General features: G+C 44.6%; 1 protein-coding gene across 4 annotated transcripts in view; it reads left to right on the top strand.

Annotated features, from left to right (window-relative positions):
* Positions 1-22,144, top strand: part of LOC119389923 (glycerophosphocholine phosphodiesterase GPCPD1) — a 151,905-nt gene that overhangs the window by 37,312 nt on the left and 92,449 nt on the right. For 2 of the 4 annotated variants that reach the window (XR_007415497.1, XM_037657359.2), the window contains exon 2: positions 8,812-9,031. Coding sequence is in view for 1 of the 4 variants with exons in the window: in XM_037657359.2 (XP_037513287.1) it covers positions 8,812-9,031 (220 nt within the window). In the remaining 3 variants the exon portion in view is untranslated. The remainder of the gene's footprint in view (positions 1-8,811; positions 9,032-22,144) is intronic. The other 2 variants (XR_007415499.1, XR_007415500.1) reach the window with 1 other exon arrangement.

The following is a 22,144-nucleotide window of genomic DNA, read 5'->3' on the forward strand; positions in this document are numbered from 1 at the left end:
AATGTTGTGTGGTTTCCTTTCTGCGTAACTTGGTGGTATTGACGGCTGCTGCTGCCAACTAATAGTTCCAGTCGGCTGCTGCTCGCTGCGCGGCACGGTCTGGCGCGGTCTATCGCGTCTGGGCTGTAAGCGCTGACGCGATCTATTTGCATTGATACTGTCGTTACTTCGCTTATGTCGCACTGATACTGATGCTTCGCATTGGTACTGTCGTTACTTCGCTAATTTCGTTTTTCCATCAAATCAAAATTAAACTAAAAGCCAGCAAGCCCTCGATGTGGCCAATTGGCACGGCATGTACACTCAGTAAACGCTTTTGGATAACGAACTGGCCAAGGCGGCCTGCCTTAACGCACGGAATAAAATCTTATGCGGATAAAACGTGATGCAAAAGAAAAAAACGGCGATTCTTTTTAAGCGGCTGCTGTGGATGGGAGGAAACGAGATAAAATGCCCTCTGACCTTCGGACGGCGGCAGCCCGCCTGCTAGTCGGCGAGAGCGAGGAAATGACACAATCAGACACCTCGGAATACAAGCGAGATTTGAGAAAGTGTTGCTACGTATGCACGCACGAAAGAAAAAAAAAGCAAAAAGAAACGCGAGAAGAGAGTAGTTTTAGGCTGGCCCCAGCAGCGTGCGGGATGCCCAAGCAAAGCTGTCATGGGATTAGCTTGGCCTTGTGAATGCCGCTTCTGAACTGCCCAGCTGTGTCGGCCGTGTGTGCGCGTTTTGTGCCTGCTCTTGCCGCTGGACATGAAATGCGTGGTTTGACAACAGTGCAATATCCCTTACTGCTGGTCTTACTGCGGGTGGGATATGGTGTGATGATGTCCCGGCGACTCAAGCGAGCCTGCCGCTGTGTATATTACCAAGCAGATGATGGGCACGCTGCGTTCGCGGTACCATCGGGAACACATTGGTAATACTTATGTTTCCTCTGTTCGTGCGTTCTTATCGTCGCTTGGGCAGCTGTAGCTATCGTTCTGCAGATTGCGTCGCATGAAAAGTGCAATGAAAAATCAAAAAAGAAGAAAGGTCATTAAGCTCACATAGCGACGATTTGTAATGAGTGTTTAGAAACTGCTGTGAATATAGCACGTGCTTCGCATGGTCAGCTAATCGATGCGTGAGTGCGCCTTGAAAAAAGATGTTTGTACAACATAATTTTCTTCCTTGCGATAAAGCATAAATGAAGCTGAGTTTGCTTTCAAGGAGTATACACTAAAGCAAAAAAAAAAAGGCCGCTATTTTCACGCTGTCATGTGATGAAATGTGCATCGAGGCCAAATTTGTTTTCTGTTTATGCTGTTTTCATGCTTGATTTGCTTATTTTGATCCTCCGTCTCGATGTCAATTTGTGTGCGTTGCCATCTGGCATAATCATCACGTAGTTATGACCATATGATGAAACATAATTATGGCCATATGATGTGACAGACATCTGCTAAGTGACAGTGTGTGTTGTGAAAAACATGCATTTTATGGTATTGTCACTTCATTAGTTACATATCAGCACTGGAACTTGCCAGGGTTACATATGCATATTTATAGCCTTTAGGAGATGTATTAGTTGTGCAAGATGAATTTTGGTTGCAGTGTGAACTTGGCACAAGGACACGAGAAGCGGACGACACACGCAGCATCTTTCTTCTCGTGTCCTTGCGCCAAGTTCGCGCTGCAACCATAATTCGTCATGACTTACCAACAAGCCCACTTTGCAACTCTAGTTGTGCAAGGCTATTTTATTCACCTTGATATAAGTCAGTTGAACCTGTTGAACCACCTTCTTGAATCACCTTGTTTCTTCCCTCTCGTTATTTTTGTTTTGCATTATGTCGCCATAATGTTTATTATCTGTACACAGTATTCTCACTGTTGACACAATTTCTGGCAAGGTAAAAATGCTGGTATTGTGTCCAGGTCTTCTTTTGTCCTCATTACAAGTACGCTCTTAATTTTTGCCATGAATCAATACCAAGTTGCCCAATCTTCAGTCCTAAACAGAGCAGCTGTGCTTGATCAAGAATCTAGTGTCCAACATGTTTAAATACAAAGTGAACCTCACCAACATTCACACCCCTTTACACTATAATGCTAACTTGACTGACATCGAAAACTACCCGAATGATGGTACACAGGACAAGACTTCTGGTGTTGTTTCGCATTTCTTTACCTTCGTGTATTTTTCGCCCTGTGTACTTTAACTGAAGAGTTCACAAGGAACTACTTAGCAGCCTCATAATTTTGCATTTGTTTCCTGTTTTGCTAAAAAGTCTGCAATAGGTATAGTCAAGTGTGAGTCCTTGGCAAGAAATTCATTTTTATGGACACAGAAAGCTTAATGAACTTCCTTTTTGTATCATTTTCAGGAAGACATTTTTAGCAAAGCAGCAAGAGTTGCTTGCCCACTGCTTGTGTACGCGACAGTGTATTGTGGGAACACTCCACTGTGACTCACTGTACACTATCTCGAACATTTCGTACATCTTACAGCATTTGGGCAAATACTGGGATTGATGCAGAGTGTTATGCGTGATACTGCGTGCAACCTTTCCAGTAGCATGTGCATTTGAACATTTCGCATTGTTCAAAGTGACACTTAGTGGAACCGGCTTTATTAAGCAAACTTTATCCTAAAATGGACAGTTGGGCAAGTTGATGGGTATTCATAGTTATTGAAAGTGCGGGAAAAAAACCCCACAACACAGAGAAATGAGAATGAAAGGCACAGGACGATGCGCTACTAGCAACTGAAGTTTAATGCAAACCACTGAAAGATATATACTACACACACAAGACGAAAAACTCCAAAATTAAAGAATCACGCAGTCGCAGAAAGATTAAAAACATGTCTAAAAAAGCCAGACACGTGTTAAACTTCAGTTGCTAGTACAGCGTCGTCCTGTCCCCTTCATTTCTGTGTGTTATGGTTTTGCTTTCCCGCTTTCTTTAACTATGAAGTTGAAGTCCTGACTGCTTTACAGCCTCTATATGTGCGTGGTCAAATTTTATTCAATTTCATAGCATATGAATTCCTAGCATCCAGTGTGCCAAGCCATCAGCCACTATTTATAGGAAATTTTTAATTTTAAGCATGTGATTGCCTAATTTCAAGTTGACCTTGTCATAATGCTGGGCTTAATTTTCAATGTGGTAATTATGCATAAGCCATGAAGTGAGGAATTAAAGATGAAGAACTTTAAGTTGCAGATGGTACTAGCTGGCATGGATAATTGTAAACGTAGATGTACTAATTATGCATAATAGAAGTATTGGCACATTGTAGTCATGGGATAATGCCGACAAGTTCCCAAGCATAATTCCAGAAATTTACGTTAGTTTTCAGATATCTGTGAGCATATGTGCAGCAGTATATGAAGGCAACGTTGTCATTTTGTGGGCATTGCTGAATGCTTTTATAAATCGTGGTAAGTGGGTCTACAATCAATTTCAGACTTTTCTGCAGGAAACTCAACTGTGTGATCATGTGCGACATGTTTTGATGCCATAATGCAAACTAATGCAATAAAAAACTAGAACATGCCTATCTGCATGGTTGCATATTTCTCAAAAGTAAAGCTAGCCTTATTGTACTAATTTAGTTGCCTTCATGTGTAGGCTGACACCAAGTTCCTTGTGCATACCATTTCTTTGGATTGTGCTTCGATACTGGTACTGTGAAGTGCACATGTCAGTAGGCATTATGAGGAGGTTTTACACACTACTTTCATGTTGCTTCACTGCTGTGAATTATATATAATGCTTGGGCTGTACTGTATATGTTGTTCCGCCCTGCCACGGTGGTCTAGTGGTTATGGCGCTCGACTGCTGACCCGAAGGTCGCGGGATCAAATCCTGGCCGCGGCGGCTGCATTTTCGATGGAGGCGAAAATGTTTGAGGCCCGTGTACTTAGATTTAGTTGCACGTTAAATAACCCCAGGTGGTCGAAATTTCCGGAGCCCTCCACTACGGCGTCTCTCATAATCATATCGTGGTTTTGGGACGTTAAACCCCAGATATCATTATTGTATATGTTGTTCCATGTGTTCAGTATTCGGTGCAGGTTCTGTGCACAAAGATGGAAATACATATGCTTACACTGACTTGAGAACTGCTACTGTTTTGATTCCAATAAAATAGTGCAAATACTGTTTCTTGTATCAATTGAGGTATGACTATTTGTCGTGCGTGCAAATGGAAGATATGAACTTGTGCATGCAATACAAATCGGTGAAACCCTGCTCGCTCAATGTAACAGCTTGTGTTTTATTACCAAACAAATAGAACAGATGATTTACACATTAGAACACATTGTGGAAGAGAAATAGGTGACGGGCAGTTAGGCAACAAGTCATCACTGTGTTCTAACGTAGATTGGGTGATATTTCATCAATCGTAGCATAATTGAAGGTGCCTGTTCTGTAAGTGAACTTCAACATAATGTGCAGGTGGACGAGGGAGTGCACATATGACCGAGTTCTTCCAGTTTTGTACCTATTTGCTATAGTCCTCGTGTTTCTGTGTTATGTATGTAAAATTCTGAATTGCGGACAAGCTGACCTGTCTACTGCTCTGAATATAGTATACTAGCAATTTAAACGAACCATTATTTTCTGAAGAACAGCCATTTCATTGAGGAGGACTGTAATACATATTTTTTTAAAATTCGTACTGCGTCATCTGTGCAAGGGTTGTGCCAAGTACACATGGACGTTCACAAGGGAGAAGTACAAGTGCATTAGCTTTTTTATTTTACGGGAAACATGTCACTGGTAAATTTGTGGATGTTGTGCTGACCAACGTTACTAGATTAGCTTGACATCGAGGCACGCTTTTGACATTCGCTTTAACGCGGTGGTGTGATGCTTGACAATAACGGTTAATTAGTAAGATAGTAGGTAGTTTCCGAGTATGAGAGCAACTAAATACAAAATATCAGTTATAGAGAACCACTGTATGCCACGCTAAAATGCAAATGGCAAATAAGTGCTAATTGTGGAAATAGATTATCGTTCAGCTGCTCAGAAGGTGCTGTTGCCCCTGCGTGCAGCTCGCAACAGTAGGTGCGCTTTAAATGCACCTAATGTAGGCGCATTACAATATTCTTGTAACTGTGGCATCTGCGTGTGTAGCTTTTATATGCTATGGGAGCGGCAGCGGCGAGCGCGCCGACTGTAGAAGGGAACGATGGACACGGGCACGCTCGCGGCTCGTGTTCAGTCGCTGTTGACAGTGAGTCGCGGCCGAGTCTTTGAATGATAAAGATGTGTTTCTCAGTGTCTCGTCCTCGTCTCTGAGGGATTCTGCGCGAAGGCTGGCCCAGACCCCTACAATGCAAACACAGGTGGTCTTAGAACTGCTCAGAACACGCTGCTGCCACTGGACGCGTGCAGCTCGCGGCAGAAATTACTAAAATTGCCCCACAGCACACGCCCATGAAATGCACATACGTTCGGCCAACTGAAGATACCTTTGTCACACTGGTATCCACGAATTTCGGGCGAGCGAAGCATTGTCGATATATGGAGAAGCACTCAAGAGGGAGCACGTTTATCATTTTCACAACGGCACGACAACATGAACCGAAGAATTCGGAGCCGAAGGTGCTCACTTCGGCCTGCATGACGCCCCACAAATATGTAGTGGCCTTACGTAAGCGTAAACACAGGCTGATGGTTGTTCTTTGAAGACTACTGGAAGCGAAAGTACTCTCACTGAGTTGACAGTGGAATTCAGGTTAGGATTCAGGTTAGGAAACAAAACTGCTAACATACAAAACCCTCGTACGACCAATCCTTGAGTATGGCGCCACTGTATGGTACCCTTATAAAATCACTGACATAAGACGCGTTGAATCCATCCAGAAAAAAGCTATTCGCTTTATTTACAGACGCTATGATCGTAATTTCTCACCATCATGCCATCTAGCGCAACTTGGCCTAACATCACTTTCTAAAAGATGCGACATAGAGTCTCTGAAACTTTTTCACTCTTTATTTAATTCACCGCAATATTCATCACACAACAACTACATAACACCTGCCAAACCATCATCCACCAGAAACAGCCATGCACTTAATGTGTCTGTGTTTCATCCTCGCACTGACTTTTTCAAATACACCTTTTTTCCTCAATGTATTGAAATGTGGAACCTCATACCAGGTCGCATTCGGTCTTTTCAGAAATATGAATTTTTGAATGCATTAAAGGACGGTGTGCTGTAAACCTTGCTACTTTTCATTGTTCGTATAATTCTGTTTATAAAATGTTTGCATTTATATGACCTGCCAATGTTCTTGTGTATTCACCTGTTTTTGTTTGTGCACTTTTTCATTATTTCTTGCTGTGTACCCACTCCTGCGATAGCCCCTAACCGGGCTGCAGTATTTGAAAATAAATAAATAAAATTATTTCGACCTTACTGCTGAATCCATCTTCGGGATATCTTTGACATGAAGTGTATTATCCAAAGGTTAAATGATCGTGTGCATTCTCTGTCAAAAGATTAATAGTGTTAAAACCCTCAGCTATAATCCAACCCTCATGGTTCACGAGGGGCCGCTCTCCGGCCTGTTAATTAAGAACCTGCTTGCAACTCGATCTGTGCACGCACTGATCAAGTCAGCACGAGATCCGTGGCATTAGAACTCAACACCACACACAAGTTTCGTAAGATTGTAGGCCAGTTATGACATTCAAAACTAATCTGGGCCGCTCTCCGGCCTGTTAATTAAGAACCTGCTTGCAACTCGATCTGTGCACGTACTGATCAAGTCAGCACGAGATCCGTGGCATGAGAACTCAACACCACACACAAGTTTTGTAAGATTGTAGGCCAGTTATGACATTCAAAACTAATCTAAACAATCGAGGCTCAGTTGCGATACCGAAGAGGCAGTGTGGCCAAATTTAGGTTACGCTTGAACGTGCGCGGGCGCGCTGAGTTCAGCAGACGACAGTTGGCCTCTACCGGAAGTGAGTCATTTCTTCGAAAACTCTCAACAGTTTTTCCATATTTCAGCCTGTTTATTTAACTACAACAACTATCGTACACAGTTTCAACGGGAACAAGCGCATCTGATCCAAACACCACTCTTGATTTATGTCGGCTATTGGCCAATAAGGATGCTATGTCTCTTGCGACACGGAAAAACAGATCCGTGACGTCAACTGACAGACGCCCCACCCCGCCCACCGACCAGCGTGAGAACCGGCCTCTGTTTGAAAAGAGGGCGCCTGAGAAAACAGCAACTTCGCGCTCTGCTTGTGGCCTTTACGCGGTGCGCACGACTGCAATATTTGGCTGAGCAGGTCATAGCCGTGTCAGCTTTCCTCAGGATGTGCTTTTTCAACAAGCCCAAGGTGTGCTATGACCCCTTTAAACACCATGGTTAGCTTCTTAAAAGAGCAGATTCACTACCCCGTCTCCCCCTTTTTTTTTTCTTTATCATAAGCACTTTCCCTTGTGTATGCGTACAGGTGATGCAGCATTAAGTGGCAAATTTGTCATGCTTATGTTACATGCTAAGATTTCATATCAATACACGGTATTCCAAACTATCTTCACAGGTGCTTTTCATCATCTGCGATGACATATTTTGCATAATCTATTTGAAAAAGATCGAAGGAGATTTGCAGAGTAATGTGTACAGGGTCTCACGAGGGTGAGATTTTTATGGCATGAAAAAGCTTTTAATTTTTAATTGTGGCAGTGGCCTACAGTTAGTGACAACCAAAGAATTCGATGGCACATAAGGTGCTGTTCAGGATGAAATTAATTTGTGTAATGCACCGTTTGAAAAGCACATTTTCATGGCACTATGGTGGTGGCAAACTTCTTCCAACATCAGTGTTTTTCAGTAACTGCACCTAGCAATACACACTTTATGCAGGGTGCTTGTATAGGCCTGCTTGGGATCCGAATGGCCTGCACTGCCAGCTGAACACATTCGTACAAAATCAAAACAGTTTCAGCGTTCCTTGACATAGTTTGGCATCGTTACATTCCAAAACTACTCGTGAAAGGCCATTCCACTGGACAGCAGCAGCATTTCTACCTCCTTGTTATTGTTACCAGGACTTGCTGATCTGATCAGTGCAGTTGGGTATTTCGCAGAAATTCCGGTGTCGGCATCGGCGTTGTTGGTTGTGAGCGAAAAGTCGGCGTTGTCTGTGAGCGAAAAATCTAGAAAGGTGCAAATAAAGTAAGTGATAAAAAATCTTCGGTTCGAGTGAGAATTGAATCCAGGCCTGCTGTGTGGCAAGCAGGTTCTACCACAGAGCCACGCCATTGCTTGAAACTGCTTCGGACAAAAAAAAAACGCCATATGAATGTCATTTAGTGGGAAGTGTCACCTTAACGCATGTAATATCGCGTGACATAAGCGTTGAATCGTGCCAGGCGTCAAAAGATGTGAATTGTGCAACGAGTGGGTGTTTTAAAGGCCCACCCATTGCAAACGCTCCGGCATATTTAATCATCATCAACAAAAGCATCAACAAAATGAGCAGCTGCGTCGCGTGTTTCCTTACGGACACGTAGGGGGCCCTTCACTGATTTGCAAACAAAAGAATTATGGTGTAGTGGGCACTTCGCAACTGTAGGCATTCTAAGATAGTTTGAAACGGCCAATTTTACGTGCACAGACGTTCGTTTCCTTGCGACACAGTTGATGCATTCACCGAAAACCGAAGCCAGGCTACCAGTTTAGCACGCAACACGCATGGGGCCCGATTATGCTATCACGTTTTTTTCTTGAAGGCAAAGCTCAAGCGTTCTCCACGTTTTTTGCTTTCCTGTCTGATGCAGCAGCTGTGAGAATGGCTGAAGGCTGGATGGCCAGTGTTCCGAGTGGCTTTCCTTCCCAAGCTGCCTTGGGGGCAACCAATGACTGCTCTCGGCAACTCCATCTGAGGGTGCAGGCGGACACCCTGCATGGTGAGACGATGTTCGTGTGCGGCAGCACCCCACAGCTGGGAGAGTGGCACGTGTCACGTGCACTTGAAATGCATCTTGAGGACCCTGCAATGTGAGTTATCTGATAGCCCTTTGCAATCTCGCAAACCTTTTCTTCTTTTTTTCTGTTTTGTGGAGATCAGTGTGTCCTCGTTGCTGGAACAGTTTCTTAGTACTAGCGGCAGCAGGGGGGGGGGGGGGCAAGTCGATGGACTAGAGTCGTGGATGTCTGCTCATTTTATGCAGAAGAAAATTTGTAGGAAAAACATTAACACTTTCGCAAACAAGTTTGTCCAGGCAGCAGCTTCTGCTTTTTTTCTACAGAGCTAAAGCACGCTCGTCAACTCAACTGACGTGTGTTGTGGCACATGCTTTTGACTCCTTTTGTTTTCATCTGTTCAGATACTTATGCTTGGATCTTCCGTGTATGTGGTGTCGGGAGGATATTTTTAGTCAGATTTTGTTAATATGTATTTTGTTCATTATAGAGACAAACAGCACATGCGAGATATTTTTCACATGAAGATGTGATCCACGAAATTTGCGTAAATAAAGTACTGTTGGGAAGTTATTCTTTTTTTTTTTACGAAGAAACTGCTTAGTTTCCAAAGAAACCGTTTAGGGAGCGAATGGGCCTAATTGCAAGAAATGCAGTTGGGCGAGTCATCAATCTACGGTGAAGTTAGAGAATGACAAGGGAAAGGAATTAGTTGAACCTGGCAGAGAATTAGATCGCATGACAAGATTATAAATTTGCAGGCATTCGATGGTGCTGGCTGACAGAGGTAATTGGAGATCACAGGAGAAGTATTTTGTTTTTCCTTCAGTGGACATATAAGAGAATGATGATGCTGATAGCTTTGCTCATTTGCCTGTGTTAGTAGTGTCAACCGCTACACACTCCTCTTAAAGGTGCTTTGTTGTCATATGCTTTGAATGTAAACTGCTAGTTATGTGGGTGCCAGATGTGAAAAAGTAATTCTCTGTTCTTCTGATATTTGCTGTGACAAACCATGTTTGACCCTTGCCTATGTGCTGTTACGAGGTGATTGTGATTAAACTATTCGCTTGAATTTCCACTTAAAGGGGTCATGAACCACTTATCCAAGTAATGATCGAGTGACTCCATTATCGGAGTTTAATGCCTCACGAATCTATTGCCACAAAAATTTCTCAAGTCCGTCAAGAACTAGTGGAGTTGTAGAGGTTTTTCGCGTGCTTTAGCCACTTTCTCTCTTCTCTTCTCACAACGAGCGCACATAGGGAGGGATGGCGCAGGGGATAGAAGTTATGTCAGCACACGTCATGACTTCTGCATGACTTCTGTGCATGAGTGTGGCTCATTATGTAACGTTAGCAGGCTATGGAGCACAGCATGTAAGCGCCAGTGCTTTTCTCTTCTATTCTTTGTGGTCCGTCTTGATCTGCACAGAACTTCGCTTCTTAAATGCTATGTACCAACTAGGCCCAACAAAAGTTTTACTGAAGTTTTTATGGAGCACAGCACCAGCACGAGACGGCACCCTGTGGCAAGAAGCACATCTGATCCCAACGCTGCACTTGATTTATGTTGGCTGTTGGCCAGTAGCATGCTACCCACTGTTTGACATCAGACGGTGGGCCGACAGCTCCGAGGCGAGTGAGGTCGATCCTCTGTATGAAAAGAGGGCGCCCGATAGAATGGCAATTTTGCACTCAGCTTGTAAGCTCTCTTTGCCGTGCACGACTGCAAGAGTTGGCCGAGATGTTCATCAGTGGCGTAAATCATGGGGGAGGGGGCTCAGGGGAGTCCTGACCATCCTTGTATTCAGGCTAGGGGGGACACACCTGAGTGTCCCCCCTTGAGACTTACCTTGCAAACATCATATTTGAATTGCTTGACAGTTAAACATAGCGCACTCTGCTTAAAATCAACTCTGAAATCTGAAGCCCTTCCAATGAGTAACGAAGTACAAGACTGAAAGCTACATTTGGTTTCAAAAGGCACTTTAGAGATTGTGCTTTCTGAAATTATGCGGGTGACATCAGACATGCCGCAAGTGTTTATTAAGCGCTGACTAAATAATTCCGGATCATCGACCGTTATTTACTTATGTAGGCGATTTGGTGGAAGCCATTGACAATGAAATATGAGTACGATTATTTGAATATAATTGTGGTAATAAAAATGACCGGTGAATATAAACACGTTTCACAAGAAATATTCCAGGGGTAAATCACGCGGGGTTAACAGTACACATCGAGCTGGAGTTAAAGAAAATCTGTTTGTTTATGCGTTGTAGCAAGAAAAAAATGCTAGAATTTTCATTTGCTGGTTTAACCTGAATGACATATTAGCTAGAAACATGCTAGAGCCTATACCTATTAGTTACACTTAGAAATTAACTTTGCAGATACTGGCTGTTCTGCCCCATGCTCATTTTCTGTGTAATTTATTTGAAAACACGATTTTAATTTTCATATAATTAAAAATAAAACTTATATTTGGGTGATTCCACGTAAGATCGAGCAATAGATGGCTGGTCGACCTCTTAAATTTATTTCAAAATTTTATGTATTATTGCCTGATGAGTGGAAAAAAGAGATCCACAATTTGTTTTGCCGGGGGCCAAAAAGTTTTTCGAAGCACAGGGAATCAATAATGACGAAGAGGTGGAGTGGAGCGCTCATCCGCTTTGCTGTTTTGGCCAACTTTCGTTATGAATTGCACAAGATATATATGTTAGGTAGCTGAAATTTCTTTAACTAAATATATGCATGTTTTTGCTTCTGCTCAGGTGTTTTTAGTTTTTATGTATAGTTGTAATGAATGAAGGGAATTTTTGAAAGAAATTTATATGTTTGTGAATTTTTGGTGTAATTTTGAGATGTTTGTGCGGACTTGTGAGAATGAGGACGACGGCGACATGAAGGCGAGCCAGGGGCAGGTGGCACGCGCGGCGGCGCCACGAAAAAAAAAAGACAAGAGAAGAAGACGAGAAAGAAGAGAGGCGCGTGTGGAACGCGCAGAGGGCTGAGCGAAGCAAGCCGAAGGACACGCCGGACCAGGGCGCTGTTCAAGAAGTTTGCCGTGGCCGTGCTCAGCGAGGACTGGTGCTTTCCTGGTGTTGCGGGTGTTGGCGGTGGGTCCAGCGAGGACGTGCCGGATCAGGGCGCTGTCCTGGGGAGCTCCTCCGGCCTGTTCTTGGTGGGACCTGGGGAGCCGAGGTACCTGCCTGAGGCTACCGGTACAGGGCGCGGCTCCTGCTGTGTCGGCGGGCAGGCGTCACGAGTTCCTGAACACCGTCGCCACCTGGGACGGCGCAAGGCCGTGATCAAACGGGAGGCCTTCCGGAGGCCGTGTCTTGTGACGCGTCACCTGCGTGCTTGGGCTCGCCTTCGACGAGACTCGTCGCCGCACGTGGACTGACCCTCCGCAAGACGGCATCTACAAGTCGTGAGATGTTTTTTTTGTAACCTTGGTCGGACATTCCGCGGGTAGGACTTTCACATTAATTGATGTGTGTTTATCTCTGTGCTTGTTCTCCGTGATCGTCCCTGGAATCCCTTGTCCCCATAAATGTTTATTGAAACTTATTCGTGCGTATTCTCTTGTCGCCTGTTCCGTTGAGCCACGCACTCGCAAACGTGACGAACTACCACTCGGTCCTTACAATAGTGTAGATATTTTTATAAAAAACCTCAAAATTGGCACAGGAAGCATTATTTTCTTTACTTTGGAGGTCTTTATCTCAAAAAGGCCTTGTAGCAGAACGACGAAAATTCCATATTACGTTCTTCACATACTTATCTACCAAATTGCCGAATCTTATATTTATAAAACTTTTCAGAAAAGAGATACGATCGGGCTAAGTTCAAGAAAACATTGAACAATGGAAACTTCTGACGACAGTTAAAAAAAATCCTTTTTTTATATATCTGCCGCGTTTCGTTGTCGTCGGCGCGGCTTTCAGCGCTGGCTGTGAGGGCACCGTTGGTGCCATTTAACTCGGATCTTTTGAGACAGCAGAGCGTAAAATAATGCAAGTCTCAAGATAAAAATGAACACGCGCGCAAAACGCTTTACCGCAAACGCATTCGACATAATGGCGGCGATAGCAGTGCAGCTACAGTGGCTAGAATAGGGAAGTGTGAAGACCGCGCCGCCTGCGCTGACGCTCTCCACCAGTGCCTCGACCGGCGCTGTCTAGGTGGCGCTGGTTGTAGCTTACACGTCGCTCGCTCGGCTCGCTGCAGCGAAGCTGCCATGTCAAGGCTGATTTGTGGCTCATATGGTTTTGTTTGCGCCGTAAATTTTTATTAGTGTCTCTACTATAATGCAGGGCGTAAGTGCCTCATAAAGAAATGAAATTTGCGGCAGATATTATCAAACATTATCACCGTATGGTATGACCGTATGCACAGTATCATAAGTGAAGCTTTACATCGTTCGCAAACATCGCGGCAAGCTAAGCTTGCCACTGCTTGCGATCGTTCCTTGATGCTGAGAAATGTAACTGATTAACATTTTGGGGGGATTGCCATTTCACAAGGTTATAGGCAACCTCAAGAAGCATGAAAAAAAAAATGCTACTATGACATTGATATCAATTTTCTTCTACCTAACATTTTGCATGAGATAGTTTTCAAGAACTTAAGTATTCTTGCGTATTCACAGTGGAAATATTTTTCAATTAACAACTGCACAGAAAATCGGAGAGCATTTTACTCTTCTCACACATTTTATTTAAAGTTGGGGGAATCAAAGTAGGGAAGAAAGCTAGCACATTACAGGGTGATGCACATAACATCGCCCTTCGAAACTTGAAGTGCTTTGATCTTTCTCTTGCAGAACTTCTCTGTTTGTTTAGAGATTTCGTGAAGAAGTGAAGCCGTGTGAGAACAAAAAACTTGATTATGTTGCTCGTCAGATCTTGCTTGTGTGCGTCGCACACTATACAGATGGTACGGTCTGCATTGAGTTAAGAAGTTCAACTTAGTGTCCCTTTAGAGATTATCGATGATTTTTGCGCAAACTTTACAAAAAGTGACTGGGGACAGAGAAGGACCACATATGTGCCGTGTGTGTGGTCCTTCTCTGTCCCCAGTCACTTTTTGTAAAGTTTGCGCAAAAATCATCGATAATGTTTAACCAACTAGCCCACTGCCAAGTTTGTCCCTTTAGAGCTTATTATAACTGAACCACGATGTGAATGTGTCCTCCAGTGCCTCCACAAATGAAAATAGTTCAGGTGACAGGTACAAAAGCCCTCCAACATCACAGAATGCTGTGAATGACGCAAGATCCTTATCTGCGTTCTCGAGGGATTTGAGCACCTGCTCAAAACAGTCCTGGCATTTCGTTGCCATAAGTTTCCTCCGTGCCACATAGCCGGCCGAATAGTACACCAGTCTTCCGTCACTGACTTGCACAGGATACACATGGTCAGAAAGAGTCGATGCCTGTAGTACACTTGAATCTTCGTCCAGGTTTCCAGTGTCCAGTAAATTGTCCATGGATGGCCACTTCATCAGTTCCAACTAATGATGTAAGTGCCTCACCTGCACAGTTGCCCGTGTCTGGTGCTTTTACCAAATTGCAAAAGCTAAGGGAATTCACGGCAGTAAGGAACTGGGTCGATGTGGGATGATCATTGCACCCGGATAACTGACGAATCATCCCGAATAGCTTTTCGATTGGATCTCGGGGATTGGAACGGCAGCATTCTTTTCCAAAGGCTCGTCTGCTCTTGGTATATTACGCTGCCACTGCTGGAACAAATGGTCGTCTTCGGGACTCCAAACAATGAAAGCTTCTGCTTGCACGATTTGTACCCAGTTGAGCATCTGGGCACAAAACAGTGGCTCTGACGTCTGCTCATGGCACACACTCCGCAAAAGACATAACGTAAACACGACAAGGCTGTCCGACCAGCAAATGTAGCACGAAAGAACAGCGTAAACAGGCAAAAGAATCACGTCTAACCGGCGAGTTCCAGCATTGAACAACATGCGCAGCCTGAGAGCCTGACGTGTATACGACAGCGCGCGCCACCTAGCGGAAACATCGCAAGGCGGCGTCACTACCTCCCATTGCAGCCGCTTGGCGGTGATCACACTTCTAGTATTCTAGCCACTGTAGTGCAGCGCGGGGATACAGGAACCGGAATGTAGGATGTTCGTGATGGCGATACGATTTCCCACAGTTGACCAGTGCCTCCAAGATCGGCATTTCCAATCACAAATCTCTGAGGCATAAAGTAGCGATCGAAATAAAGCCTCATAGATCACCAATTAGCTTTTGTTTTGATCTCTGAGGCCATACTTTGTATGGCACGGGTGACGGAGGAGATAATGGCTGGCGATTCGGCGTGCACGACAGTCTCGGACAGGGTCCGGATTATCGAATGTAGATCTCGCAGCTGTCCGAAATATCGGTCGTCTTTACACATTACTTCTATGGGATCATCGGCGGTGCCGCGTGGCTGTCCGAATTACCGAGCATGTCCGAATTATTAGTGTCCGATTTATCGGTCGGCGACTGTATTCCTTAAACTTTGTCCACCTATTCTCCTCCACATCAGCTTCCACAATCATTGAAAACATATTGCATAATTTCGTTGTACTAATAGTTACGGCCCCTCCAATGCGACGCTTAGGCAAGGCTCAGGGCACCATGCAGGTCTGAAGGTCCGATGCTTCCATGCTTAGGAAATAAGCTTCTTAATCTAAGTTTTCGCTAGTGTGGATGGCAGGAGAGTGAGGAGTTGACAGCGTTCCCGGGGTCCCGTCGTTGCTGCATGAACTTGCCGAAAGCTTTTGGTCCAGTGCGCTCAGAAGCAGCACTTTCCTTCAGCTGAATTTCCTGATGCATCACCTTAACTTTACGCCCGCCGTATCTTCTAGCGAACATTTTCGGCTACTACTTTCTGCCACCTTCTGCACTTCAGTTTGTTTTCTCTTGATGTAGGCTGGCCTGAACCGACTTCTAACTGTGCCAGGAGGTTTCAAAGAGGACACACTGGTAGTCGCAGTGATCTGGTTAATGACGTCGATTTCTTTTTCAGGGGGCATAAGAATGTCATCGTTCAACTGCGTGCTCTGTGAAGATCTTTCATTGCAGTCTTAGCAAAAGCACACGTAGCACAAGTAGTCCGTCTCACTGACAGTCACTGATCAGGCCAACTCCGGTGATTTTTCGGCCATGTCAAAGTAATGGTGCTTTTATGTTCCTGAGACGCTCCTGTTACGGGCCCGATAGCAGAAATACTCGGCAAATTGGAGAATAATTTTAAATAAGCAAAAAAGCGCAACACCGAAACCGAAACCCAACCGAGTGTACTGTCTGCGTATGACGTACACGTTGTTACGAACGAACCGGAAGTCGTGCAAGGCATGCCGGTCACGCCGGCGCGGAGTATGAAAACTGTGACAGCCGGGACGACCAGCGAAGCGCCGGCCAAACCAACGCTGTCTGTCGCCTTGTGCACAGCAGACGCTCGCTGTAGCGGCCTAAGCGCCGAAGTTAGCGGTGCCCTCGGCTGCGTCACTTCCGCCGCCTTGCCAACACTGACGTCACAGACGCAATGTTGCCAATAATTGCGGGAAGCCAGGAGGGCGTTTGCAGACAATCTTTAAAATTCATTTGCAAACAATCTGCGCATGCCTCAAGCCTGTAATTTGGCATAAATGACGGAAACGTGCAAAGGAACGTACCCAGCGAATTTCACTGAGATTCATCGACCTCGAAAAATCGCCGGAGTTGGCCTTTAAAGGTTCCTTCAAAGCATTGATGTCTGGGTCGGTAACTCTGCAAAATTTTGGCTTCTTTGCAATAATTAAGCTTCTTGTGCTTCGAAGGGTAGTCTCCACAACACACTCATTCAGAGCTATGCTTTCTCGCCGTGAGACGCACAGGAGGAGTAGAGTAAGAGCAAAGCGCAAGCACTATCGGCGTCGAGTGAAGTGTGAACAGCAGACCGAACGCGCGGCCAGTTCAGGCCGTATGCTGCCGACATCTAAGATAGGCAAGCGCAACCGGTTACCGATAGTTTTGCTTTTCTTTCCTTTGACATTCCATATTTTGCTTTGCCATTGGAGCGCCACGTTGATGCTTTCCACTGATCGCAACTGGCGCAGCGCAGTTTCTCTGGCAGCAGTGTGCGTGAAGCGAGCCCTCATAGCTCCCTTATAGAGATTCCATCTTGCTTCCATCTATGCCGTGTTAGCGAACAGAGGGCGGATAGAATAGCGAAGCTCCAGTGCACGTGCGTTCAAGTCACCCGAGAGGTGTTGCTGTTTTGAACTCAATCGGTCTGAGGACGCGAAAACGAGCTCTCATTGCGCCGTCTCTTACAACGAGCATCTCTGGTGCATGCGCGCCTGTTTGGTAGCCCTGCGCTCGTGGCCGCTGCAGTGACCAAATAATTTTAAAATTAATGTCTTCAGTGCCGCCGACACTTTTTTTGGTACTGCTGGCCTTTTAATAAAAAGAAATCCAATCCTGCCTGCACTTTATACACTTGCTGGGCAAGAAGTCGCAATTGCCAATCCTTGCCTAAGGCTCTCATTGGAGGGGCCGTAACTATTAGTGCAACGAAATTATGCAATATGTTTTCAATGATTGTGGAAGCTGATGTGGAGAATAAGTGGACAAAGTTTAAGAAATATAAAAAAAATGTCTTTTTTTTTAAATTGTCGTCGGAAGTTTCCATTGTTCGGTGTTTTCTTGAACTTAGCCCGATCGTATCCCTTTACTGCAAAGTTATATAAATATAAGATTCGGCAGTTTGGTAGATAAGTATGTGAAGAACGTAATGCGGAATTTTCGTCACTCTGGTAGAAGGCTTTCTTGAGATAAAGACCTTCAAACTAAAGAAAATGTTTCCTGTGCCAATTTTGAGGTTTTTTATAAAAACATCTACACTATACATAAAAACTAAAAATACCTGAGCAGAAACAAAAATATGCATATATTTAGTTAAAGAAATTTCAGCTGCCTAACTTTTATATATTTTGTGCACTTCATAACGAAAGTTGGCCAAAACAGCAGAGTGGATGAGTGCTCTACTCCACCTCTTCGTCATTATTGATTCCCTGTGCTTCGAAAAAATTTTTGGCGGCAAGACAAATTGTGGATCTCTTCTTTCCACTCATCAGACAATAATATATAAAATTTTGAAATAAATTTAAGAGGTCGAGCAGCCATTGATTGTTCAATCTTACGTGGAATCAGCCATTTATGAAAAACAAAATGGCCGCCATGGCATCACGATGTGTTTCCTCCGTATCTTTCTGGATTTATGCCAGTGATGTTCATAGCACTGTCTGCTATCCGCATGATGTGTTTTCTCACCAAGCCCGATGGATGGTTCATGACTCCATTTGCTGTACTCAAATGGCTGGGTTTCTGTCGATACTGCTCCCCTCGCCCCCTTTTTTGTCATGCCTTTCTCGAGATTGATGATAGAGGCCGGATTTTAGGCATTAAAAAAGCTTGTGTTAGGTGCCAAAAATAGGCAGACAATACAACGTTTTAGGCCTCCAATATCGTAAATATAGACACAATAAACTTTCACATCAATGGAAATAATTTCAGACCAAGACGTGCGCGACCTCTATCAATGACAGGACGACAAAAATGTCACTGCCTAAGATGGCACAAAAGTGCCAACAGTTGAACATAGGCGTGCAGTTGTGCCTTGTCGCGCATGGTTCGCAGAACAGTCTCTCCCATGTTCTGTAGGGTGAGTCAAGTGTCCACTGTCGAATCAGCACACTCCTGGGTGTCTTTTCGGCATGACTGAGAAGGGCAGAGCAGGAGCAGACAGCCACACCGCTAAAAAAAGTAGCAGTTTTGCCGCAAGGGCGAAGCAGGGAAGATAGCAACCAATTACAATGTCACACATAAAACGGCAAGCCGCTCGATACTTGCAGCGCACCGCTCAAGTGCAAAGGACGCACAGAAAGAACACAGACTGGACAAGCACGACACTTACAGCGCGCTGCTCAAACACAAGGAAAGACGCTCGAAAAGAACACACAGCTATACACAGGTCGAGCGCAAACTAACAACTGTCGCAGTTGTTACTCCTTTGTGTTTGAGCAGTGCGCTACAACCCAGCGTTCTTAGGTGTTCTTTTTTTCTTGAAAACTGTGGCGTGTGGAGTGACTCCTCCGCGTACCCTGCCGTGCCGTGGCGTTCGACGCATTTGTTTACCCAGAGTTCCACATCACGAGTGGGTACAGAAATGAGCCACTTTTTAGTGCGCGTCTCAAGGGCAGGTTTTAAACTGAAGCGAAATCTAGGAGCGTTCCTATAACCCTTTCAGCCCTGGATTTTTTATTTTGGTCGGGGACTTTGTTTGTGCGTGTTTTCCTAATGGCTATGACTTCAGAAGACCAGAAACGAAAAATTGAGCCAGTGGTGCAAGTATTAATGGATTTACAGACATGACATCAAATTAGGTCATCAGGGCTCAGCGGTTGTTAAATGAGAAAAATGACATCTTTTTTACTGCTATTCACTAGAGTACACAAAATGTGAACCACGCCTCATTTTTCAATGTGATACTCATTGAAACAGCTTCGGTACGTCGATCCGAAAATGGCGCTTCCCCGCCTCAGCTGACCCGCCTCGGCGTCACCCACGACTTCGGTCAAGCTTCTTCTTCTTTGCGGCTACCAGCTCCGCAAGCATGTCACCATTTTAGTGTTAATCGCAGTGGGGATGAGTGAAGAAGTATTCCCCCAAGAATGGGCAGTTTTGGTTTCATTTCCCAGGTGCTAGGGCAATTGTTGTGTTATGGTGTCAATTGACACCGCCAGGGCCGAAAGGGTTAAGGTGGCGGTCCCACTCCGGCGAACCCCCCTCCGCATTTTACGCATTGTTTGCGGATGCACTGTGCTCGCTGCGCTTGACAAATAAATATTAATTGTAATAATTCAGAAAGCTTATGATCTCCGCTTTCTAATGACACCTGGTGTTAATGCCTGTTCGGAAGCGTTACCTAATAGCAAGGAAAATAGTGTGAGCAACAAAAGGCATTTTCGTTGTACAAGCCTCCGTTGTACTGCCAGTACGGCGAAACTGTTCAACATAACAAGACCAAATTTACCGTGCCTTTAGAAGAAGTGCTATTTAAGGTTTCTATGAAGAGATATTAGCCATAAAATAATTAGTAATTTATTTACGCTCCAATGAAAATGGGCAAAATATTAAAAGTTTTTGTGAGAATATCTTTTTTACTTTTCAAAGCAGAACGATAATATTTAGTGGCTACGTAGACTACATTACACTTATTTTCCATGCGAAGTTGCTTTGTGTTCTGACGAAAACTTGATGAATTATTATTGTGTCAATGCGGCAGTTTATGGCTGTACTTGGTCACGCATTACCGATGAAGCGACAAAACTACACAAGCTGATACTGTGAACTTCTACATAATGAAGAAGCAAGGCCCTTTCTATGATTCTATGAAGAGAAAATTCCTTTATCTTTATTAGGGAACCTGCAAGACAGCAGTGAATTTACGTAATTTTCCTGCTGACCAGTCCCGTAGAAACTCGCTTTTTTTTCTTTTAGACGCTAATTGCCAACGAGTATTGCACAGTAGTAGATGCATATTGTGTCTTTTATCTACTTGTGCTCACTAACTTGACCACTCAGTGCTTCAAACAAAATATTTTCAATGAATCATAAGTCTCACAGGCGTTTTTTGGTGGTAGCTCCATCTATGAAATGAAACATCAAGTTGCTTTATGAGAGTTCAAGCGTTCGCCAAAAGTGGCGTAATTAAACATAATAAAACGGGTAGAACAGGCATGAATTATATCTCCAGGCCTCATAGTTTGCTTCACTAGCTAAGTCTAGTCGCCGCGCGTAACAAACGCCAACCGTAAAAGGAGGAGGGCTTAGTGATAAACCCTTTCCACTCGCCCCACGTCAGCAGGTGGGCCGGTCTCATCAAGCGGCAAATGGTTTCGGTATGCAGGAAGATTGCACGTTCGTCACGCGTTCTTAGAACCAGTGTTCCCCGGCACGTCTTTAGTAATGTGCATCTCTTTGTGGTTCAGCTGCTCGTGTTTTGCGCGTTCTTTTGAGTGTTTTCGTGCCTGTGAGGTTCGAAATTGTGAAAGGAATGACGCTGACATGCCGTGTGAATGATACGTATGTAGCGCCGCTTCAAAGGGGACACGATGGTGAACGTATGAAAGCTTGTCATTGCCGGAATTTTCAAAGTATGCCTGTCGAGCGCTGTGCCGACAACTTCCACTGACCAGTAGTGGTAAGTTGTACCCAATCAGGTAATTACATCCTAGTTGCAACGATGCGACAGAAGCGAGACTTTGTTGAAGATGCAGAACGTTCTAGTCAACGTGGCAGAATATTCAATTTACGGGACCCTGGAAAAGTTATATTGTGCTTTGTGAAAAGACGCACTCACTTCGGATAAGGCGATCACTGTCTTTGCCACTAATGAGCGCTACGGTGTCAGGAAACAGTTCGACTGAGGAGGACTACTCTACCTAGTGGGGGGGGGGGGGGATAACGCTGTTGCGCACTGCTACTTTGTCGTAAAGCGGCTTGCTGCGTAGCCAGAACTACTACTAATGATCGGATAACAACTAGTTCGTAGCAAAGTACAAGGCGGACAGTGCAATGTCTGGTCAACGAAGAATAACCTGACTTAGACGCACGTGAGAGTGGCCACATGTACAAAACAGTGCCGATACATATGCTACTGACGAACATTTTGTTGAAAAACTTTTGCGGCAACCTAAATGGAAAACTTGTCGATGGTGCCTGTAAGTCAAAATAAAGGAAAACCACAGCTTTCCACAACAAATAAGTGTATTCATGCTTTTATAGAACAAGCATAAATAAAAACTGGATTCTGTAAAAGCCTACATGACTGGTCATGTAAGCCCCCAAGGCGACCCTGTCCAGCTCTGACCCAGTGCAGCAACAAGCCCTGGTCGACCGTCGTGCCCGGGCGGCGGCAAGAGCCAATGGTCTTCCGGACTAGGAGGCCCACCCCCAATAGCGACTTATTTCTACCAATAAATGTTGTATTCTCTCCCTCCCAAGGGGGGGGGGGCGCCCAGCCCCCTCTTGGGCACGCCTACGCTGGCCGATGTACCTATACTCAGTTTCATACAATATATGCAACGCTGTGGAAGCTATAGAGGGTTTCACTGTTTACTA

The sequence above is a fragment of the Rhipicephalus sanguineus genome, chromosome 1 (genome assembly GCF_013339695.2).
Source record: "Rhipicephalus sanguineus isolate Rsan-2018 chromosome 1, BIME_Rsan_1.4, whole genome shotgun sequence".
Classification (NCBI taxonomy): Eukaryota; Metazoa; Arthropoda; class Arachnida; order Ixodida; family Ixodidae; genus Rhipicephalus; species Rhipicephalus sanguineus.